This window comes from Pseudopodoces humilis, chromosome 10, assembly GCF_049639895.1.
Source record: "Pseudopodoces humilis isolate 2021_Gansu_Grassland_sample_001 chromosome 10, ASM4963989v1, whole genome shotgun sequence".
Lineage (NCBI taxonomy): Eukaryota > Metazoa > Chordata > Aves > Passeriformes > Paridae > Pseudopodoces > Pseudopodoces humilis.
Genome location: NC_142209.1, coordinates 30,153,609 through 30,178,838, shown reverse-complemented (window position 1 = coordinate 30,178,838; position 25,230 = coordinate 30,153,609). Strand labels below are relative to the sequence as shown.

At 42.2% G+C, this 25,230-nt stretch overlaps 1 protein-coding gene across 1 annotated transcript in view; it reads right to left on the bottom strand.

Moving 5' to 3' along the window:
- Nucleotides 1-25,230, bottom strand: part of CACHD1 (cache domain containing 1) — an 84,973-nt gene that overhangs the window by 46,352 nt on the left and 13,391 nt on the right. The window contains exons 2-3 of the mRNA XM_005521310.3: nucleotides 9,928-9,990; nucleotides 1,644-1,792 (exon numbers count right to left, since the gene is read on the bottom strand). Of these exons, the coding sequence (XP_005521367.2) occupies nucleotides 1,644-1,792; nucleotides 9,928-9,990 (212 nt within the window). The remainder of the gene's footprint in view (nucleotides 1-1,643; nucleotides 1,793-9,927; nucleotides 9,991-25,230) is intronic.

Genomic DNA, 25,230 nt, shown 5'->3' with positions numbered 1-25,230 from the left:
GAGGAATCTCCCAGAAAGGCGATGCCACAGAGAAGGAAAATGAAAGGAAGAGCAGCAGATGGGAGAGGCAGAAAGGGGAGAAAAACTGAAATGATGGCAGAAGCATTTAGACAAATCAGGCAAGCAACAAAGCACGGAGCTAAAACTTGGAAGTTTCAAACATAAAATACACTTTTAAGCTATTTTTTTTGTCTTGCAGATGATTTCCTCCAGTCAGCACCAGGTCCAATGGTCAGATATACCTCAACCAGGTCTTGCTAAGGTCCAGAACATCCTGCAGCTGATAAACTGATCTGGGAACCATTTAATTATTGATCCAAGCAACTAAATAATGAGAATTATATTGTAAAGCCTGCATGAGGAGCTGTGCAAACAGCAAATTCACCCCTCTGCCAGCTGTTCGTGTTTTAAACCACTTACTGGCAATGATTCTTATGCAAGCTCACCACAGGTAAAGAAATTTCTAAAGGACTTCCAAGCTACATAATTTTGGAGGACAAAGTGAAAAGGAATTCACTCAAGTTTCCAGAATAAAAACAGACTTCTCTTTTTAATGAAAAATGAGGCCACACTGACAAGGGGGTGATAAATCCCATTTCTCCTTCCCCTCAGCCCTTGGTTGGAAGGTGTTCCTGCTGCCTGCTGACTCCTGCATGGATTTTGGGATCAGAGCACAGAGAGGTTTTCATCCTCAGAGAATTCCTGACCCTTTTGTCCACACTGCCAACAGCCTGGATGTGCCAGCATTTTCCACAGGCACCTTGTCCAGCAGGAACTGCACAGAGACCTCCAAACCTGTGCCCTTGGAGTCACCTGATGACCCAAATTACCTCCCTCCCTCTCAAATGTTTTCAAATCAGACTGAAATATAAACAGTAAAAATCAGTCTGTAATCAAAGTTTGTATAAACAGGAAGTTTCTTCTTTTCAAGCCCACATGGAAGTAAATGATTAATATGTTCAGCATTTCAAGAAAATTACTCCTATTTTATTGGAAAAATCACAGCTTCTATCACACATTTCTACAGTTAGAAAACCCAAAAGAATTTCTGCAAATATGCAGCACAATAGAAATGATTAAAGACAACCAACTGCCTGGATTTACCCTACTCCAAACTCCTGTATTTAAAACCAAAGCAACTTGAACATGAACAAACCCAGTTCCCAAGCGATGGACTTGATTTCATTAAACCTCTACTATCAAACAGCAGCACGTCAACCTGACTAAACTGGAACACAGTGCTGTTAGCATGTGATGGGCTCACCAACTTGTGATTTTGGATACTTCAAAGGACAGAAAATGGTCCCATGACCAGCTTGAGGAGAGTTATTCAGGGCAAGCAGTGTCTCCGTGCAAAAACGGTGTCTTGGATCTACACAGACTCATTTTGTACAGAACACCATGAACAAACTTTCTTTTTATTGCTTCCAGCTGATTCCCAGCTCTTGTTTAAAGCCCATCATTAAACACTGGTGTGGGAGAAATGTAGAAGAAAATGAGGACAAGATAAGAGGCACCTTTGGAATTGTGCCCTCTCCATTTTTACCCAAAGCAGCAGAAAACTCGGGCTATTTTACAAAGAAACCCTCATTTTCTTTGCAGATTAAATGAGAGCAGGAGGAATTGCAGAATTCCATACTCACTCCATCATGGATGGGGGGATGGTACAGCAGTCCTGGATGGCAGTCAGGGGTGAGGTGAGGTGAGCAGTGTATGAAGCTTCCACTACCTGCTTGTTCCGATTCACAACGTCCAAGTAACGGTTGAATTTCTCACGGATTTTTTTTGCCAACTGAAAAAAAAAAACCATAAGAAAGCTTAAAATCAACCCAGTTTCTCTGTATTACCTTGTTCTTTATCAAGCAATTAAAACCTGCGTTAAAGACAATTGTTTTCTGATTTGCTCATTGTGCTTTTATTTTCAAGAAGTCAAGTAATTAATATTGGCTGCAGCAAGGAGACTATACCAGAAAATAAAATACATTTACCATCCAGCAATGGGTGCTTCAGCAGAGTTCTGCAGGATGAAAAGTGTTTTTACATCACATAAAGTTCCCTTTCACTAAGAACTCACAGCTGGATGTGACACTGAGGGGCTTGCTCCAAGGCCTGATAAGGGTGTGATGGAGAATAAACCAAGCCACAAGTGAATTTATTGAAGTTCTTTACATGGACACTTCAGAGAAACCCAAATAATGGTGTTAGAGATGCCTTCCCCTACACAGAACTCCTGCTGCAGGAGCAAAGAGCCAACAGCAAATCTTCCACTGATGGGAGCAACCTCAGGGTCCAAGGAACCCAAATAACCCCAAATACTGCCATGAATGTTTCTCTGCTCCTCAGCAGCCTCTTCATCAGGTGGAACTGCAGAAGTATTTCACCACTTCTTTCATGGAGATTTGGGCAAAATAACCATCCCAGATTTTGCTTTGCTGCTGTATTCCCTTCTGCTTTCCTGGGAGGCTCCACGGGCTGAGCATTGCCTGGGTGATTTTCCTCATTGATCTAAAGCTCCCTGTGCCTGCTCACAACCCACAGCTCCAACCACAAACTGAAAAATCTCTAATTGATGTCATAATACGGCAGCAGGAAAATAATGACAGAAGCCTCACACCAGTGAAATTCCTCCTGAAGCCTTTTGTTGTCAGAGGTCCCTCTAAGGAAGGGACTCCTTATAAATCAGGACAAGGTTTAGAGGTTACACTCTGATTTATAAGAGCAAATTTCTCTCCTTTCAGAATGTGAAAACAAACAGGTTGTGGCCCCTCCCATACAATTCTCAGACCATTAAAAAAAATTAGTGTGCCTCACTCTGGAAATAACAAATTGGGTACTTCAGCCCTTCTTTTTAAATGCTTCTGAAAATAATTAAAAGAAAAGTGTTGGAGTCAGAGGCACAGACAGTGTGCCCTTATCTCTGATACCTGCCTCTGACATCCAAGAAAACACTGAATTTCATATAACACCCTGAAAACAACTGTTAAATAGAAAAACCAAGAGTGTGAGTGTATAAACTAGAAAATTTTCTTAAGTCACTGGGTGAAAAAGTTAAAGTTTAGAGTTTAAACTAGTTTAGAAAACAGAAGACAAGATGGAGGATTCAGGCTGTTGTCTCTTGTCCTTCTTTCTTCTTCTTCTTCTTCTAGAGGTTTTTGGGTAGCAATGAGTGATTGGATAGAGAATGATGCACTGCAGCACTCAGGTGTTGGGTCATTGGGTCATTAAGAAAAATAATTTACTTGGCATTTGTTAATTGGGTAAACAGACATATAAAATGCCTTGAAGAAGATCTTTGTTAGCCACTTTTGCACCTTTCTTAGTGCACATAACTCCTTGTACCTTGTATATATGTAATATAGATAAAAGAAGAATAAACAACCAAGTCTGAAGGAGAGAAAACTGCCTCTCTCTCATCAACCTCAGTCCAAGGGGGAAAAGAACCCAAACACAAATGTCCTATCAAGACAGAGAAGTAAAATGAATTTTTTTTTTCCAGCAACTGCTTCCAATCTGGTGTGATTTGAGGGCTGGTGGTTCCTGTGCCACCTCTGCCCTCTCCATGCCAGGCAGATTCTGGGCGCTGGGAAGGGCCGAGCCTGCTGGGACACATCCCAGGCTGTTGGAGTGACTGTGCTGTCACTAAGAGCTCGTTTGTGTCCCTTCATTAGGCACTTCACAAGGAGCCTGCCTAATGAGTGCCAGGGAAAATGGGAAAAATCTGTGGCTGCTCCTAAACACAGCTACCAGGAGGCCTCAGGTTTTACAGGGAACATTTACTGAGACTTTCACTCCCCGTCTTTCATCAAAGGGAGGAACTGATGAAATGGATCAGGCTTTTTTTTAATGTATTTAATGATCAGCCAGACACATCCCAAATGAAAGAATCATCTCGAAGCAACAGACAGAGGTGTTGAATGATCAGAAATAACGCTTTGCATTTCTGCCAACTTTTTTTTTTTTGCGTTTCTGCTGCCGCTTTTGTGCACTGGGAAACAGCCCTGGATTTTCCAGACACCCTGAACTAACAAATGTCTCTCCTAACTCTTAGCAACAGGCCATTTAGTCAGGATTTAGTTGGTTCTGTGAGGAAGGAGCCTCGCTGATACGGCACTGCTCTGCCTCCGCTGTTCCCCGGGAATGCTGCGGCTCCAGGACGCGTCTCCAGGGAGCACAGGTTTAATAGGACCCCGCTCAAATGACTTGCAGAATTACACCTAATTAGTTCTGTGGAATGATTTATTGCCAAGGCACCAGAGGACTGCTAATGGGCTCCTCCATATTAGACATCCAGCACTATTAAATTGCTCCCAGTTGTTAAGATAATAAGCTGTTGGGGAGATCCTTTCCTGGTTTCCAGTAAACTTTCTTTTTGTCAGGCTGTAACCCTCCAATGTGTTCTTTAGAAGTGGATTCTCCTGAAGGGTCTCAAACAAACACAAGCCAAGTTTCCTAAATCAGAGCCCTTAGATTTGGTGAGAACAAAGTTCTCCTCTCAGTCTGGGCAAATGAAATGCCAAGGTAAACCAGATATGTGAATCTGAGATTTCTCTCTTGGTTTCCCTACCTGAAATTAGGAAGTTTGCTGAGCATCATCAGCAGTCATAAAACCATCACAGGGCCCCAGAACAAAAGGCTTCTGGCTTGGAATCAGGGCTGCTCTCTGATAAATGAATGCTGTACAAGCTGAGGACTCGGTGTTGATGAGTTTTCACCTTCTAGGTTGAACGATAAAAGCGCCCCAGAGCCTTTGAATTTCACCCTGCTGTGCCGAGTCTAAAGATCTGACAAATCTGTTTTTCAGAAGATCCTGTACTTCAGAAGCTGACAAAAAGCAAATGCTTTGTTCCCAAACTGCGTCTCCCAAGGAAAAACCTCTGAATGGCTCAAAGTCATCCCGTTATTTTTCTGAAATGGGATCCAGCGCCTCGGTTGGGGCACGGAGTCAAGTGCATGTCAGCAAGGAGGGATCTGAAACCTCCCAGAGCTCCAGACACCAATCCCTGCCCATGGCTGGAACAACTGACTTTGTCTAATCTAAAGAACTCTAAAAATATTGTTCTCTGATAACAAGACAATGCTCCCAACAATCCAAACCACTTCAAAACCAGCAAACTCAATAAAGTCACCAAGGGCAAGATGATCCAAAAAGAATTTTTTGTTGAAAATTTCTTCAAATTAATAAACCATGACAGGAAACTGAGGGTAACACACCAATGAAGTACTGGAAACAAATGGTTTTAATTCATCAAATTGAGAAGTATCACCCAGATGAAGCCTAACAAAACAAACTTTTCTTTCATAGCTGGGCTTCACTTCCCTCCCAAACTTTATTCCCTTTGCAGGGTGATGCACTCAGCTGCTGGAGCCTGTCACAGTAAAAGCTGCAGGCTTAAATCACCTTCTCCTCTTTCTAAATAAAAACCTGGAGTTTTTATCCAACACATACCCTGCTTTTTTTTAATCTGCCTGGAGCTGGAGAGCTGCTGGATGCTGATGGATGCCAGACCCACACTGGTCACAAAACCTCCAAAGTAGAGAAAGAGAGATAACAAATAATGAAAGGACAGAACACTGAACTATGAAACCATGCTTACATAATTGTTGAAGCATTTTTAAGGCAAACTGGAAAACTGTGTCCCCAGTCAGGCACAGAAAAGGGACAGGGGTGTTCCACACCTGAGTGGGTACCAAGTGTGACAGACATTTCCTGCTCCCACAAAAATGCTCCAATTCACCATTTTAATGGAGACTGAAATCAATCTGGATACTTTGAGATTGACATAAAATATTATTATCCTACACAAAGTGCTCTTCACCTCATCTCAAAAACAACAGCAAGGCAAAGCCTTCATGGGCACTTTTCAGATTTCTCTGTTTTCTCCTCAATTTTAATAAAAAAAAACAATAAGCAGTGAGTGCTGTCTGTGAACAATGCTGCCATTAGCCCTGCTTTTTCCCTGGATTTCCTCTGGCAGCTGACACGCAGCCAAAGCCCTTGGGTTTGCAGACAGGTTGGACTGTAACACCTGTTTCTATTACTGCAGCACCCCTGGGTAATGCACTTCAATTGTCACCATCTCCACTGACAACCTTTCATCACAACATCACTGAGCTCCTCTAATTCTCCCTGAGACATTTCCCTCATTTGCATTGTTCCCTCGAGCTTTTTTTTTGAAAGCTTCTTCCCCCTCAAAGCTCCACAGCTCTCAAGACTTCCCTTTGCTGGGAGCTCTGAGGGAAAGCAGAGCTCCAAGGTGAGGTTTTATTTCTGGCTGTAGCTTGAAAGACAAGGTATTTTTCATGTTTCCAAGGCTGTATATAAAATATGCATCAGTGGGGTTGACAGGCAGGGATGCCAGGAAGGACTCACAGCCAGGGATATAACACTGTCAAGCTCCTCAGAAAGGATTGCTTACACATGGAAGAGTTGAGTTACAATTTTGAGGTTTAAATTCCTTCTGTAAACCAGAAAAATCTGGAAAAAAAGCACCTCTCTCCATCACCCACCAGGCATTCATCCTGCTGCCCCATCACAACTGTGCATCCATGGATTCCTAGCCTAGGAAACTTTCAATGTTATTTATTTTAAATAAATGTGTGGCTCTTGAAGAGAGCACTGGTTTTGTACCAGCCCTGAAGAGCCAGAGGCCAGCAGGGACATGGTTCAAGGAAGGATCACAGAATCACCTCCAGCTTCATCCCACACCTCTGTTTTAACAGATTCTAACCATCCATGGAATCCTGGAATGGGAATTGGGTTGGGAGGGACCTTAAGGGTCATGGCAGAGACACCTCCCACTATCCCAGGGTGTTCCGACCAGAGATCCAGGGGCAGCCGCAGCTTCTGTGGCCTCCCCACCCTCACATGGAGGAATTTCTCCCTAAAATCCCACCTAAACTTCCAACTCAAGTCCACTCTCCCTTGTGGAAAGTCCCCTTTCCTGCTTCTCTGGATGACACTGAAAATATATTTCATTATTGCAATCAGGATGCAGGAAACCACTTTCCAATGTTCATTTTGTCACGGAAACCAGCACTCATTTGAGGTTTCCTACTGGCCAGTACCTTTGGCAAAGCTTCCCAAGATTTATACCAAGGAAGATGTTAGATGCACAGCAAAAGCTAGAGAGAGGGCCACAACTCCTGACTCATTCTGGAAGTACATTAAACACAGATAATTGCCTTTTATTGTGAGGCTCACGATTCATTATTGTGTGTGAACACGCCACTTTTCACAGCCAGGGAATGTGTTGTGCTCCACAGCTAAATGTAATTTTTTCAGCACATTTCAGATCTATTTCCTCCCCAAAGACTTCTTTGCCCAGTCCAAAACCAACCAAACTAAAAATCCAACATGGTCTGAGCTTTTCAAGCCTTTTCTCCTCAAAGCTGGGAAATCTCCTGCTTGAGAGCATTTCAGCCTCTCTCCTCCGTGGAGCCCAGATCCCTTCTCTCCACATCACAGAAAGCAGATGTCTGGCAGGACACTGAGCACACACTGACTTCCTCGGAATCAGCTAATGTAGATTTTCCCCTCATAAAACTCCTCCTTTCCCACTTTATTTACATCACTAACTCACACCACTGCATTCTCATATCATATGAGAGTTCTCTGATACTCAAATAACTCACAGGGAAGGAATCCAAGTTATTTTTGGCCATTGTCATCCCGTTTTTAATAACCTATTCAAAACAGAAAAGGTTTTATCTGTCAGGTACAACAGTAATTCTATAACTGCAGACCTTAAAAGTGTAACCAGTTCAATGCTGAGAGGTAAAACCGCTCCTTGTGTGGCACAAAGAAAGGCAAAGGTATTGAACAGTTAGGCCAGCTGGAGTTTTTCACTTTTTCAATAAACTGAGAGTCATTATTTACATGGTTTGGTATAAAAAACCCACCACCCCCACTACAATTCAGTGCTCTGCCAAAACAAAACAATCCCAGCTGACATCAAACTGTCATTAATTGCCTTTGGATATCAGTTGCTATGAAAATGTTAATGAATGACCAAAGCAGAAATGAGATTTCTCTGGCAGGGGATTTCATTTGCTTACATTTGTTTGCCTTTGCTCAAGATGATCCCATTCAATGTTCTACTCTTGGAAAATTCAGGTTGTGTTACTGGGGATTCATTAGGGCTAAAAGACCTGGTTATTAATGAACCAGAAGTGCTCAATTATTCTTCCATCCACTTCACTGTAGAGCTTTTAACCACAGTAATTACACTTTACCAGAGCCCTGTTTTCTCCCCTGACAGCTCCAAATCCATCAACCCACCTCCAGTGTTTGGACAGCCCTTTAAATCCACTTGGGATGAACAAGGACATCTGCTCTGGGGAACAAGGTCTTTTCCGCAGCAGAGAATCTGTAGTCAGGACTTCAAAGAAGTTTTAATCCAGTTTCTTGGTTTCCCAAAAACACTTTTGCCTTTCAAAAGCCATCTGATACGTCTGATCCAGCCCACATGGCCCTTCTGTGGTGCACAGACCACCCAGGAACATTCCTGGAAATGCTGCACAGCACAGAGCCAGAGAACCCATCCTGCGGGATGTCGGGATGGTTTGGGATTTAAATCATTAAAATCATGGTGACAATTACATTGCCATGGTCTCTCTGCTTCCAGGCACCCACCTGGGCATGCCTACAGGGAAACCAAAGCCTCCAGGAGGCTGGAAAGAATCTGGAGCCCCAGGAGAGGCTGAGGGAGCTGGGAAAGCTCAGCCTGGAGCAAAGGAGGCTCAGGGGGAATTTCTGGCTCTGCACAAGTCCCTGGCAGGAGGGGACAGCCGGGGGGATTTGGGATCTGCTCCCAGGAACAGGGACAGGGGAGGTTCAGATTGGATATTTGGGAAAATTCCCTCATGGAAAGGGTTGTCCAGCCCTGGAGTCCCTCCATGTGGATGTGGCACTTGGGGACACATGAGGTGACCTTGGCAGTTCTGGAACCAATGGTCTTAAAGATCTTTTCCAATCTAAAATTTCCTTATGATCCCATTTGAGCCAGCTCTGCTTTGACTTTTTCCTCAGTAAAATAATTAAAGAAGTCTGGAAATGTCAGCATTTCCAGGAAGCACAACCTGGAGTGTAAATTATTTCTGCATTCCATGAGCAGTTTGAATCCACACAAACACACCATGCACTGACCTGCTCTGGGAAACCACAATGGGGCTACCTGCAGGGCTGAGCAGCAACTCCCTCCTCCCCTGGGAAAGCCCCACTCTGAGGAGCTTCTGTTTTTTCTGAACATTAAAACTAGTTTGATAGGGGTCTAGGAAGGTCAGGTTACTCCTGAAGTTTGAGTAAGTCCATGCTTAAATTGGGAAGAAAAGCTGTTTCTTTTTTCCATTTCTTGGACCAAAACCCATCCCCTTTACCACAAACTGGTACTTTAATTTCTGCAAGAATAAAACATGACCTATTTGATCTGTTTGAAAACTGATCCAAAATTAATTTTAAAAATATTCACATGTATTAAAATGCAAACTGTCCATGTATTATCTCAATGTCAAATTGAAAATTAAATGTTGAAATGTGTTCCAGTAAAACCTCACAAAATTAAAACCACACCTGTGATGCACCAGGCTGTAGCTGTCCTGTACATCCACAAAACACCATTTCCACATCATAATAATATTAATAGGTTTACTTTGAATTTGAAATTTAAAAAGAGACACTTTCAACATGAAAACCTGACAATTAATGAGGGTCCTTTTGTTTCTGAGGGACAGCCCCACACCAAACAGATGGAAAAGCTTTTCATGGCAATGCAAAATTCTCAAAAGCATCATCAGCACATGCAGCCCATCCCCATTTATGTCCTATTCCACTGGCTGTGATCTGAAGTTAGAAAGGGGCCACAAATCCAGACAGAAAGAATTCCCTGAGCTCACTCTGCCAGTGGAGCTGGGAAGGGGTTTTGGTCTCACCTGTTGAACTTCGCTTTCTCCATTCGATATTTTCTCCGTGTACACGAAGGAGTTGAATATCCTCTGCAAGATAAAACCAGAAAATATGTGTGAGAGGCTTTTTTGTCATGAATGTCACAGGAAAGCAGCTCCAAAAGGTGGATGGGTGAGGAAATGGGGTGAGAGAAGGACCTGGGGAGTCTCCCAATGCCAGGTTTCCCAAGGGGAATTATGTCTCCATGGGGGGATCTGCATGGAAAGGTTGACTTCGGAAGGTAAAGACATAACAGGGTTTTTCCCCAAACATCTGCTTATTTACCAAACTGACATGAGGTGCTAAAAATAGTTCAACGTGCAAACTATGACCCTTCTTCTGCTAAACATTTAACCCAATATATCAACTTTTGAAAGTACTTGTTTCCAAATAAAACATGAGGGGCTGGGAGCCAAATTTAGACAAACTTAATTTGTGGAAGAGAGACAAGTGAGACCTGATTTGAACACAACCAGATCAACCTCCTCAATAACAAAGGAAATAAAAAAGTTATATCAGAAGATAGAAGTGAGAGCTGTGTCCTCCCATGGGAAGCTCAGTTCACAGGAATTTTACAGAAACAGAGGCAGAAACACTCAACACTTTGTTATATTCTGCTTCCAGACTGAAAAATAAGACTGGAAAGATTTGGGGTTATACCAACAGCATTGCTAAAAAGTTTGGCTGATCACCTAAGCTTCTCTTCCAAGATCTCTCACTTCCAAGGACAGCTTTCCCCTTGGGGACAGTGGGGTCATGCCCACCGGAAAATGTATGGTATCCCTAAAATATTCCTAATATTCCTAAAATATTGATACCAGTGGTCTCAATAGCTGTAACAGCAATAAATGGAGGTTATTTAGGCTGTTAAGACATTTCTCCAGGAGAGCTGGGATTTCACAGAGGGAATGGATCCCGCTTCTGGCAGTGCTGAGTCGCACATGTGACACTGCAGCTGGCAAAGGACAGGGATTCCTCAACACCCTGGATTGTGTTATCAGCACTAACAACTGCAACTACTAAAAAGTCCAGATTTCATCCCAATTCATCTCCCTGACAACTCTGGGAGTCCACAGCTCCAGGAGTTTTTTGATGCAGGTTCAGCTGATTCCCTCCCAGCACAGTTACCGACTGGCAAAACCAGCCTGGAAAATCCTTTTGGTGTGCTCACCATCATCACTTCCCCTTATCCCTCTCCTCCTGAGGACTTGAGGAATTTCAAAAATGCAAACTCTTCATTCTGAAGAAGCATTTGGAAGGGCAGCAATAAATCTCCTTGGCTAACAAGGCTCAGAGAGCCAAGAAGGGTGAAAAAAACAAGGTACCTACTCTTAAAAGCTGCCTGTACATCGAGACTTCCTCCTCATTGAGACTTTTGTTTAAAGTTCTGCTTGGGTACTTTAACTACAAACATGTTGCCTTTTTTTTTTCCTCCCTCATGAGATGAAAAGATAAGTTAAACATCAGAAGGAAATACATTAAAGCATGTCATTTTGATGCAAAATGTTTTAAATGAATTGAATTTTTCTGTCCACGCAGCGTTTAGTGTGCAGACATCAAAAGGAATGAGGAGGAAATCAACTGTCAGCTCCTGAGAATGGAGTTTTCTGTCCCTGACACAAAGCTGACCCTTCTTCCACCCTTTTCACATGTAGCTCATTTATGAACTTGCAAAATAATGCCAGAGAACACCATCCATGGTTATGTAAGCGTCACAGTGCCTGCAGGGATTTATTTGGCTTGGTTTTTAACCTATTTTTGCTTGATTTTGAATTAACTATTTTCTTTAAAATGCTCTGGTATATTCTGATGTTTTAATTAAAAGCACTGTGCATGGCAGAGAGAGGGAAGCAGGAATTTCTCTGTCAAACTAAGATAACGAGTAAACAAACAGTAAAAATCGAGTAAGGATTGAGAATCCAACCCCGAAGCTACACATGAACTGCTCAGCCCCTGCCTGGGTCCAGTCCCTACTTGAGATATCTGCTCCCTACTTAAAGAATTCCTGGGCACAATTCCACCCCAGGGCTAAAAAAACCAAACATCTTTAATTTCACTGACTTAGAAGTGCCCTAACTTTAAGCAGAGAATCAGAGCTAAGTGGCAACCTGAAATGAAGATGAGGGAACTTCACAAGTCAGCCCCACACACAACGTCAGGAAAAGAGTCTAAATATTTAGGAGAGCTTGCCCTGCAGTTTACAGAGCCCATTAGCATCTGTACTTCATTCTTCCCACCCCGCTCGTTTAATTGGCTCTGTGGAGCAGATGGCAGCAGGCTCAGCTCCCCCACAGAACAATCCCAGCCATGCTTACAGGGATGCTTGTCTGGCGTTATCTGCCAGAATCCAGCGCCACTCGCTCTCCCAACGAGGGAAGGCTGTGCTGGATCAGCATCCAGACCTTCCTCTCGATCAGCATCCAGCCTTTCCTCTGGATCAGCATCCAGCTTTCCTCTGGATCAGCATCCAGACCTTCCTCTGGATCAGCATCCAGCCTTTCCTTTGGATCAGCATCCAGCCTTTCCTCTGGATCAGCATCCAGACCCTCCTCTGGATCAGCATCCAGCTTTCCTCTGGATCAGCATCCAGACCTTCCTCTGGATCAGCATCCAGCCTTTCCTCTGGATCAGCATCCAACCTTTCCTCTGGATCCCCATCCAGCCTTTCCCCAGCTCAGCTTCCAGCCTTTCCCATGCCTCAGCATCCACCCCTTCCCCAGCTCAGCCTTTTCCCTTGAGCTGCTCCTCCACCAGACATGGAATATCTCCATCCCCACCAGCACTCCCAACATCCCAGCACATCCTCAAGCCCTCAAATGCCACCTTATTTACTTTTCCTTCATTTGCCTTTGTATGCAGTAATTAACTGGGAAAAACCTCTTTATTTTCACATCCAGGTGGAACTACCCCAGTGCTGTCATTGAAGCAATGTCTACTTTCCAACACTAAAAAAACAGTGTTGGAGAGTTTGATTTATCCTGACATTTCCAAAACAGCAAGAGGACAAATGGAAATGGCCTTAAACAGAGACAGGAGATTAAGGTTAGATATTGGAATATTTTTTTCACCGTTTTTGGGGTCAGGCATTGGTTTAGGTTGCTCAGGGAGGTGGTGGAGTCCCTGTCCCTGGAGCTGTTTGGATCTGGAGCTGGGAGATGTGTTTTAATGGTTCCAGCAGGGGTGGGTCAACAGCTGGACCTGATGATGTTAAAGGTCTCTTCCAACCCTGATGATGCTCTAATTCTACCATTTCAAAGCTTATCATAATCTTCCTAAAGATTCTTTTGGGATTATTCAGGCACTGGCGAGCACCAGTCTGGCTGTACCTGCAGCTCTCTGCTCAGCTTTAGGCTCAGCGCTGCTGCCAGGGGCTGAGACAAAGCCCTGACCCATCCCTGGGGCCTCTGGCAACACCCAAATCCTGGGCACATCATTCCTGCTCCATCATTCTCCTGTTTGGCTACACAAACACAAGCCTAGGCAGATAAATCCTGGCATGTGCAGGGATCCCCACCTGGAGATCCATCATAGCTGCTCAGGAAAGCTGGGAGATGTGGCCCCCCAGAGCCTGCAGGGGATGCCCTGGGTGGATGTCCTGAGGTTTATTTTCCAAACACACATTCCCAAAGTATCAGGCTCCTGCTTTCCTAAACTCTTCAAGTACCTGCCTGGGTCAAAGCACTTGAAGCTTCCTAGGAAATTCTTCTGTGGCACCTCCATATATCCTTTAATGACTCCAACTGCCTGGCTTTTAGCTTTGGACAGCAGGACAAATATTTGATGAGGGAGATAAATCAGGAAGTAATGAGAGGATTCAGGAGCTGGGACAGGGAAGATTTGGGTCACCAGTGTCTAATGCCTGGCACAGGTGGGGTCTGACAGTGATGGATGGGCCCAGCACCCAAACCACATCTCAGGGTAGGATGGAGTCGGGTTTCCACCAAGCCAGAGATAAGCTTGAGTTTAGCTTTGTGGTGTCCCAAAAAATCCACTTAAGAGACTTTTATTTAACTGAAACTGAAGGCAACTCAGTTTTAAATACGAGAGAAGACCCTAAACTAAGCACAGCATAAAAAGTAAAATATTAAGTGGCTTGTCCCCTCAGTTCCTCAGAATTAAAATGCACTGCAGCAAGAAAAACACTTCTGAAAGGCCCAGTCTGACAGCACAGCATCAACACAAACAGAAAGAGCCACCACCCCCAAATCTCCAAGGTCCCCAACCAAACACAAGCACCAACAGCTCTGCAGAGCACTCAACCATTTGCATGTTACTTTATTTTTCAGACAAGCCATGAATCCATCTCCCTGACAACAAAAATTACATTTTTTGAGACAAAGAGAACGAGGGAAAACAAACACGGGATTAGGAAAATAGCCGCTGAGCTGTAAATATATTGAAGCTGCTTCACCATCCATACAAGTTATTTAAAAAAAGAAGAAAAAAACAAACACCCATCTTTCAGCAGGTTTAGGGCACTTAGCTGTTACCTATTTGGGTAAGGACTCAATGATAAAAATAATTTTAAAATAAAACAATTTAACAAATAATTTAAAACAAAACAAAATAATAAAATTTTTAAATAAATAAAATAAATTAATAATTAATTATTATTTAATTAATAAATTAAATAATAAAATAATTTTTAAATAATCAAATTAAAACACAGGCAGAATTAGCTCAGCAGGGCTGTGATACTTTTTAAAATTCAAGCAGCCCCTAACCAGGGTCTGGTTCCTACTTGAAAGGTTAAAAAGCAGTGAGCAAACAAATATCCAACAAATCATTTTTCTGGTGGGACTCTCCAAGTGAGGTTGTTTTCAGGGAAACCTGCGGCGTCTGCCTGGAGTTTATTTTTGCAGTGTCTGAAGCCATCTCGTGTTCTGTTTTGTTACCATTTTCTAAAACCAAGGAACATTAAATAGAAGCTTCCCAGGAGATCGGGGACATGCTCTGTGTTTTCCTCCAAGAATTTCCAGTGAGACATGGAAGAAGCTGAAGTGAACTGGAGGAAAACACAGGGAAAGGCAAATCCAGTGGGATGGGAGCACTGAGGGCTCAGATCTGAAAGGAATATCCCAACACCACCCTACAAATGCCTTTCTTCCCCTCCTGTGAGTTTGAAAAAACCACCGTGTTTTCAGAAGGGATTTAACTAATTAATGCTCTTTCTCATTACATTATTTGTGGAGCAGCCACAGACACCTGAATCAGAGAGAAAAGTGATGCTGAGCTCAGCTCAGCCAGTGCCTTCACAGGCTCTTGGAAATTAGAACTTTCCTAATTTGTTTCTCTGATTAAAGCCTCTAATTCACTTTTCTAATCAATTGTTTTAATTGATCATAAGCAGTGTGATTTTCACTTTAGCCAGTACGTAGCTACCTTTCTTCTCAGATTGATATTATTGGAGTTTGATTGGAAAATGGCTAAAATTTGAAATTTTGCTGAATTAACCCTGATGAGCTTCAATGAGGCTGAAAACTAGACACCTAAAATGCAGATTTTATATCCCTCCAAGGAAATGTCGCAGAAAGCAGAAGGCAAAGAAGAGCCTAACAAACTCCCTGTCTGGGAAAAAGATACTAAAAAGACTGAAAAATGTGGATTTATTAGCATGAGAAGTGAGAAATCAATAACCAGCAGAGCACAGAACACTAATTAATAAAGAGAATTATGTAAGTTAGAACCAGTGAACATTGCAGGTTCATAACACACCTTTTGGGTGCACACACTCCCCAACATTTAAGATTTTAAGTGGGAAAACATCATCTCCCTTCCCATTTTTTCTTTTCATGAAGATTGCTCATCAAGTCCCTAATTAGGAATAAAGCTCCCACCAGCTTCCACCAGGAGCTCATCACATTTCTGCAGCACTGGAACATATTCTGAGCAACACAGGAGAACTGGGATTCAAGTTTGATCTTAATTTTCATGGCCAAAAACATCTCAGTGAACATTTATGTATCCCACAGGATCATTTCAGGCCTCAGAGGAGAGATGGGGAGTGGGCACAACACTGAAAAGAAGCAAAGTAGAGCACAATTTGTAGAAATTTGTTCCCTTGGAAAACTCGTGGCATTTGCAAGGAGAAAAAACTCTGGAAAACTGAGTGAATACCAAAAAAATGCAATCAGGAACCAATGGGGTTTTTTGTCTTTTTCAAGGGACCAGAGAAGAGGAAGGGGAAAAGAGTGAGAGGGGAAAATGCCCCAAGAAAATGAGTTCCACATGTTCAAGAGATTATTCATTTAGCCAATGTAACTTGACTAAGGTTATTCTCCTGACAATGTGTATGGCAGAAAAAAAGAAAGTCATGCTACCCAACTCTTAAAATACAAAGCAGATGGGTTTCTCAACGGCATTGGATTTCTTCTCCCTACACTTATTCCTCATTCCAGCCTCTAAGATGTAAAACTTAAAATATTTCTGTGTTTTTTTACAGGTTGAGAACATTTTGATTATTGAATTGTTTTCACCTTACTGCATTTTGTTAGTCCTTTTCCTTTTAAGAGAACCTAAAATTGAGCATTTAAAAGGAGCAAAATTGAGCAGAGCCTTCACTCTATTGGGAGAACTCTGGGTTTCAGTTTTCTGGTTTGCTTTCAAACTCATGTCAAAATGACTAAAAACTGGGAAAAATTTAAGCAGCAGCCCAAGACTTGTAAACAGCTGCAACCCTAGAGCCAGAAGGGTTTGATAGCACTTTAGTGTAATTACTGTGCTTGTCCAATTTGCTCGTGAATACAATGTACAGCAAGTCTGCAGAGAAAACATGGATCAATTGATGTAACATTCCAGCCAGGATTGTGTAATTTTATAGTAAAACCAGGAAAAAATCCCACAGCACAAAGGGACAGACATACCAAGACTGGTGATTGTTTCCTGATCAGTTTTACATAATTAAGGCAGAGGCTGATGGGTTTTTGCTTGGAGAAATGGTGCAGCATGGGAACTTGAATCTGAAGAAAACAATACCCAAGCAGACAACCTTAAATCCAGGGATTTAAAGATCATAAATCACAGCACTGAACTTCTGTGCATGAAATGAATGGGCTGATGGCAACCTAATAACAGAAATGTTTACTTTAAATGTCCAAGAGTACAATTTTTCAGGATCTCTCAGCAGGAACCATCAGCATCCACAGGATAAATATCCCAAAAGCCTTCCCTACAACCCCTCTGGAACGGGAGCTGTCTCCCAGTGCCTGCACTTGGAGAGACACCCAGGTTTCAAGTTTTAGCATAAACTGCTCCATGTGCAGGTGCTTGCACCAAAACACACACACTTTTGTCAAGAGATAAAAATGAATGAGTAGTAACCTGAAAAAAAACTGGCAGTACATAATTTCCTCCCTGTGAGTCAGTGTCTGCAATAAAAACTACAAGGTTGCTCTCATTTATAGTATTAGTTGTATTAATAAGGACAGAAATTTTAAGGTCACTTGTTTAAATACTTCATCTGCATCATTTTTATATGATAATTTGTACATTATTTATATTTTATACAATCCCCATCCTGCCTTTCCTGAGCAGAAAGGAGGAAGGGGTGCAAATCTGTGCAATTTTAAATTCTTAGGTTGAATCTCTCACTTGAAATTTAAAAGAACTTTAAAAAATAACTCAAGAAGATAAACACTTTGCATTAATTCTATGAACCACTCCCTGGGTGTTATTTTCAAATAACTCTTACATCCCAAAGTGACTCCAGACACATCAGGAGAGGTGTCCTGGCCAAGCAGAGCACCTCAGTAGGTCCTGTCCCACCTCGACTGTTCTGCAGCTCCTGGGGACACAAGGCCAGTCCCAGGGCTGTGACCCCACATTTAAAAGGGGGATCAGTCACCAAACACTTCCAGAAGCAGAGGAGAGGCCATTGAAGCTGCACTCATCTGACCCCGTGATTTGAAATCCCCCAGGAGTCTCTGTGGGCTACAGGAAACACCATTTTGCCACACTTCAGCGCTAATGAAAAGAGAATTACTCCTCCACCAGCACTGGAAATGGGAATTTCCCCCTCTGCTCCCAAAACAGGGGTGGAATGAACTCAGAGCACAGTGATGGATCTGACAGCTTGGTATTCCATGAGCCACAGTTCCACTTGGAATCACTGGTGCCTTTTTGGGGCCACCTAAAAGCAGAGGCCAGACAGAGTTAAGGGAATAAAAAGCTGCTCTATTTATTGAAGGGCCTTCAGGTGCCTCTCGGGCACACAAAGCCCCCCAGGGGCTGCACCCAAAATGAACCACGCCTTTTACACTTCGATAAATCTGCTCCATTTGCACATTGGGGGTTCATTTCCCAATTCCAGCTCCAGGTCATGAAGTCATTTAGCCCCAGTTTGCTGCCCCCAACTCACTTTTGTTTCCATCTCTCAGGCCTGAGGCAGTGAGGAGTCCTTGATGCCCAGGCCTGGAGAGGAATTGCTGTGTCTGACCAAAGTGGGAAAGCAGCTGAAGGTGGAACGTGGAGTTTGGAGCTGCACACTAAAGAACTGCAGGATTACAGATACATGAGAAATAGAAAAGATAAAACCCCAAGGCATCACCACCAACACCCTGAACACACTGCCAGCACTGACAAACTGCATCCTGCAGCCCAAAAATCAACAGACAGGTGCAAAATAGCAAATAACTCCTGGGTAAATAAAGCAAAGAAGGTAATCCCCGAAAGAAAGTGCCCAAGCACTTTTCCCAGGAGCTGAGTTGTCCCACAGCATCCAGAGGTCCCCACAATCCCTAGGACTGTTCTTCCCTCGTTTTTTCAGGGAGCAGCACAAGTACCAAAAGCTTGGGAATGCTCGCTGGGAGCTGCTGCTGAACTTCTCCCATTATCTCGGGACACAGGAGGAGGCAGAGCAGCCCGCAGAAAACAAATGTAATCCCCTGGAAAGAGCACAGCCATTAGATGTTATCAGTTTGCAAAAAAAAATTAAAGATTGAGACTGGAGGAAGCTCATGAATTGAATTTTTACAGCACTTCAAAGCAATTTGTGCATGAATGCAAGCATTTATTCTTCTAATTAAAAAAGGGAAAAAGAAGTAAAATAGCAAGACATCATTTACATGAAAGAGGGGGGAGTAAAAAAAACACCAAAAAACAACCAACAACCAAAACTCAAACAAAACCTCCAGTGTTAATCAAGCACAGAGTGGATTCCAACCCAGAAAAGGGAGAGAAAGCTCCAGATTTAATGAGGGAAGGTGCTGGAGAGGAGCAGAACTCGCCTTGGTGCTTTCTGCAGTGCTCCTGCCAAGCTGTCCCACAGGAATTTCTACAGCCAGCCTTTGGGAGCAAAAATATCATCAGATGTTGTGCAAAGCAGGGATTTCCTTTTATTCCTGCCCCCTCTCATTGTTTCCCAAACGAGCCAAGGGTGGGGGCTCCAGGGTCCTGGATCCCAGGGGATGGGGATGGTCCCACCACAGCAGGGATGGAGAGGGTTTTTTATAAGATTATTTATTCTAAATAAAGGCAATGATCCCAGCCCTCTAAAAATGAGCTGTGCTGAAATGATTATAAATATATTTACCATTCAAATACTAAGTCGCAAGAAGTTACATTTGACTCCAATTTAAAAATCACGGTGTGCTCTTCTGAGGAGCTGATTAACAACACAAAATGATTTCTGTGTCTGAAATTAGCAGCTGAAATTTGTAAGTGCCCCCCAAAAAATCTCCCTAAAGGCATTTCACCTGTGCAAACACAACCCCTCAGGTCACTCAGCAGGATTTTTTTTCAGTTTCCCCTCAGGCATCTCCTCCTTAGCCAGGGGAGGAGCTTTTTGCAGTTATTTCAATGCCAGGGATGCTCTGGGCTCCAGATTCCCACAAATCCAAGCCATGCATCCTAGGAGTCACTGGAGGGGGAAAGTTCTGCTGGTTTATCCCAGATTTCCCGCTGCTTATCCTCAAGTTTTCAAGGGAGAAATGCACTACCTGCAGCTTCAGCTCTGCTTGGAAAAACTGCACATTTGGGGCTTTTTGTAAGGTCAGTGTTACTCATCAAAGATAGAGGAAAACATGGGAGAGAAATCACAAAAAACACAAAGAGAAAGGAGGAAAAAGAACCCAGCTTTCAGGATGTTTAGAAACAGCCTGGGTTATTTTGGAAGATTGTTTTTTCCTCTGTTCTGAGCTGTTTTTACCTCCCCAATGCAAACTTCCAAGTCCAGGAACAGACTGGGCTGAGAACTACACAATCCCAGCTGCGGGGGATGGAATTAATATCTCAAATTGATATCAGATGCATGTTTTGCAATCTAAATCACACCAGATATCTTGCTACAAACCTGTAAACACAGTCCTGGGACCCTCCCCATCCACACAATCTTGTCATTTCTGCCCAACAGAGCACAACATCATGAGGACAGGGCAGACAACAGAATGTGGGAGCAGATTTTTACTGTTAAAAAGGGATTTAAACTGGAGGGAAGCAGCTTTTCAGAAAAAAACCAAGCCAGGAAGTTGACAGTGGTAGCATTAATTCCTGTCCTGATGTGATGTCATTGCCAGTTGGGTTGTACCTATTAAAAAGATCAAAAAGGCCTCAAGTGCACACACATTGTTAAAATTCAAGCAGGAACAGAGGCAATTATTAATTTTCATTCCCTCTATAAATATTATCACAAGCTGCTTTTTCACAAAACATTTACAAACTACGCAGCAAATCCATTGCTCCTGGTAAATGAACACAAACCGATTTCTCTTTCAAAACAGGAGAGAATTACTTGACCTCTTTTTTAATTTCCAGTCATGTTTAACTTTGTGGAAGCAAAATATTTTGGAATCTCTGGAGAAAAGGCTGCTCGTTTACTCCAAACTAATCTCTGCTGTGATTTCTTTCTATGAACTCCCTTACTTGAGAAGCACTTGTGCTGATCATGGGTAGCGTCATCTTCATTAAAGATAATCAAAAATCCCTAGGCAGATATTTGCACTTGAAATTAGATGCTTCCTTATATTTCAACATTTCCTAACATCCATTCATATTTAATTCTCCAGGATGCTTCAATGCCCATGAAATATGGATCAGTCCAAGCAGTTTTCCAATTAGAAATCGTTCAGAGCACGAGGCCAACAGGACTGAGTGGCAAACCTGAAATTGAATTAAGGATTTAAGGCTGGATAGAGACCACCTCCAGCTCAGCAACTAAAGAAATTCCCTTTCTTTTGCCTTTCTGTGTAATTATCTGTGTGTTGCACATCTGTCTGAACACGCAGGAACGACACCATAATCCACTTTGGGATCGGGATTAGCGAGTTCAGGCTCCAAGGAGAAATAAAGGCATTAACAGTGCTTTGAATGGAGAATGGAAGTAGATTAATGCTACTCAGGGAATGAATATTCCTGTTGTCTCACAGTTACTCCTGCACTGGTAGCAGGATTTGACTGTCAGGAAGTGGAAGGGAAAAAAAAAAACCACTTAATGGGCTGAAAAATTTTTATTACGCTGATAGTGATAATTTATCTTCATAAATTAATGAATAAATTTCAACTTTAATAAATTGCTGATGCCCAGGATTCACTTAGGTCTCTGTTTCGGCATGGAATCTGTATTTTAATTTCCAGATTCCATCTGTGTTTTCACAATGTAGTTTTTGTATTGGGAATTGACAGACACTGGAACATCTCAAAACTCCTGTCTCACCTCCCCAGCTGGACTTTTATTCTGGTTTTTCACTCCTAACAAGGACACAAACACAAAGCTACAACATCAAAAGTAGGAGGAAATATAAAAGTTCAGAACATTCTAAAAAGTGATGTCCATCCTCAAACACAGAGGATGAAAATGAAGGAAGGGTGTGAATCTCAGGGTGAGAATGAACTGAAAGAATATCAAATTTCATATGAAGAAAAAGTAAGTTATGAAAATTCTCAGGGCAGATCCTTTCTCCAGTATCTCAAAGAACATCAAAAAGGGTTATAAATTAGGGGATGTGCTCCTGTTTCTCACTTGCAAATGAATGAAGAATAAATGGCAATAGGAAGCAGCTGCCTGTATCTTTCTGTGTGGAGGTGGTAAGAATTTAGGCAAAATTTAAAGTAAAAATGACAACGTGGCCACTGTAACACAGTCACTGAATCCCAAGTCACCACTACCTCCAATTCCCACTGTCTTTTCCACGTTTCCTGGATCTGCAGTCCCTCATCCCCCTGTGCCAGACTTAGCTTCCTCCTCCACGAAACATTTCCAATCTGAGCATTTTCTCATGGAAACACCAATTATCCACACAGAGAAGGTCCCACGGTGTGTTTGGGTTTCCTCTGCTCCACATGTTCAGAGCAGGTGAGCCCTGCATCAACCTAAAAAATGTGGAATGTCAACCAAATCCTCCCCAAACACCGAGTCAGAGATTAATAAATGATAATTACTGGACTTTAGGACAGTTTAGGAGTGACATTCTGATTGATAACCACTAATTGCTTATGTTAATTGGATATTTTTTCATGTATTTGCATCCAATTTCCAGCATTATCAACCACAAGCTACTATTTCTATAAAAGTGATTGGATCTTCTCATTTAAATAACCAAAAAAGAGCAGGAGTCTCCCACGATGAAGCTAAAAAATGCATAAAGTGTAGAAGAAACTGGGGGAAAGAAGGTTTCTGAATTAATTTTGATGTGTTCCTTGTGGAGAGAGGGGACACAATGACATGAATATTTTCTACACTGTCAATGCCATTTTAAGTTCACAAGTTGCAAAATCAGCTTTGTTTTTAGAGTTTGGCATATCCTGATCAAGCACTAAAACTGCCCTGGAAGACAAAATCAAAACAAACCCACACAAAACAATACCCAACCTGCAAGATTCATCTGCTGACAAAGATATTGGTTTAAAGAAAACCCAAATCTGCATTTAACACAAACCCCACTATTAATCAGCTTTTGTTCCACCTGTTCTGAAGATTTTACATTGATTTTACACCCCTTCATTAAAAAAAATAAAGCTTTGATATTCATGGAATCCCAGACTGGTTTGGGGTGGAAGAGACCTTGAAGCTCGTCCAGTTTCACCCCATGACATGGGCAAGGAGAGCTTCCACCAGACCAGATTGCTCCAAGTCATTATTCAGGAGATAGAATCCAGATTATTCCACTTAGTTAGACGTAAGAAGATGAAATATTTTTCATGGAAACTTCAGGGGGAGAAATCAATGTTTGGAAATAGCACTGATGAGCTAGAAACACTTCAGGACATGGAGAGCACACAAGGTTCCCCATCCCAGACTGTTCCTACAACTTTCCTGTCCAGGTATTTAAAACTAATAAGGAAAACCAAGGTTTTCACAGGATTCCGTCAGGATTTATCCCTCAAATCAAAAGCAGTCCTGAGAATCAAACCATTTATCAAAAAAAAAGTCCTCCTGCTACACCAAGGTTTGAATCCTGCACAAGCCACTCATTTAAGAGTTGGACTCTATGATTTTTGTGGGTCCCTTCCAAGTCAGAATAATCTGAGTTGATTTCTGAGGTGATTTCCTTCTAATTTTAAATATTTATCCCTTTGCCACGCCCCAGCCAGTTGTTCACCACAGAGGTTGTATGGATGTTAACAGTCACCAAAAGAGGCTGCTCAGGTTTCAATTTCTCCTCCCATTTCTCCAATTTCTTTTCAATTTCTCCAATTTCCAAACAGAGAAATCTCTACCTCCTTCTCCACAGAGGCATTTTTGGTACACAGTGGTAGAGGAGGAGCCACAGCCATGGTCAGATGTGAGGAATCCATGACCTGCAGCTCCTCTGAGAGCAGAAGAGCTGAAAACAGCCTCCAACCACTCGATTTTTGGGGGTAGAAATGTATTGAGCAAAGGAAAAAAAACACAAAAGAAAGGCCAAATTGCCATTTTCTTACCCAGACAGAAACAAAACCCAGCACCACATCTCACATAAGTTTTGCTCAGATTTTACAACTCCATAATTTATTACCACATTCATTCCAGCAAATTGTTTTATTTTAAATACAATCTCCCCCCCAAAAAAGCCATATTTAGGTTTTCAAAGATTCTTAATTTTCCTTTCAGTGAGGTATTACTGTATTTCCTTGTCCTTGGAGAGTTTTATCTGGGATTACACACATGTACCAAAACACAGCTGTTCCACTTCTTGGCTCCTTTATTTTTTTCCCAGAGAAAAACCTGCCTCTATCAGGCACCCAATTAGCTGCTCACTATCAAAAAGCTGCTGGGCCCTTTCATCTGCTTGAAAACTGGATTCAAGTGAGAGGGTGTCATGGAAACTGTGGCTGGGGTCATTTCCTGTTGCAGTTTTCCAGTCACCAAAAATAAAATAGCAATAACAATACTAGAAGGGGTTTTTTTGCCAATTAAAAAAAAAAATGAGTATTTGTTATCCCAGCATGCAAAGCAGTAGCTGTGTGAAAAGGAAAATTATATTATTTTTCATGAGAAATCATCATCTGAAAAAGTAGAAATTGATTTCAATGTTCAACTCTCTCTTAAAACGTGAAGATTGCACGTGCAAAACACAAAACTTGCAGCAAATACGCAGTGAAATGAATGAAGAATTTAAAATTAAAAGCCCAGCTCACACTACTACCACAGTTTTGTTTTTCAAAATATTTCACTGAGCAAGTAGGATGGAAAATTTTAGATAATTATATAGGAGAGTCTAGCTAATGAGCTAAGGACAATACTGAAAACTAAAACAAAAAAAATAAAAATGGGAAAGTTCATGAACCAGGGAGCTTTTTCACCTTAAATGAGTCATAGAGGTAATTAAAAATAAAAAAATAAAAACAAGAAAATCTCAGTCCTTTACTGGATTTTCTTCTATTTTGATGAAAAAAGGAGAGAAAAAAAATGTCATGAATTTGCACACATTCTCAAATAACCGATTTTTTAAACACGGAGTTAAGTGGGGGGATAACAGGGAAATACAAATAAATTCCTCTTAGAGAAGAATTAAATCACAGATGTGACTTCTGCGAGAGCTTTGGTGAGAAGAAATTGAGGAACACCTGGCACACATCCATTTATGAGCACACCAAGGAAAGTCCTCATTTGGTTTATACAGAAAATGCCCCAAGTTCACTTGGCAAAAAGGCCTTGAGTGCTTAGTTTCCAAAAACTTCTTCCAATTATCCAGGTGAAATTGTCCCTCAGAGCTCTGTGACATCAGTGCAGAACATCTTGGTTGCTCCTGAGACAAGAAGCGCTTTCAAGTCCCAGAAGAACAGAGCCCAGCCCTCTGCCTTCCACCCCGTTCCTGTTCCACGCACGTTCCTCTGGCAGCCTTTTCCACCTGGATTCCCTGCCAATCCCTCTGAGG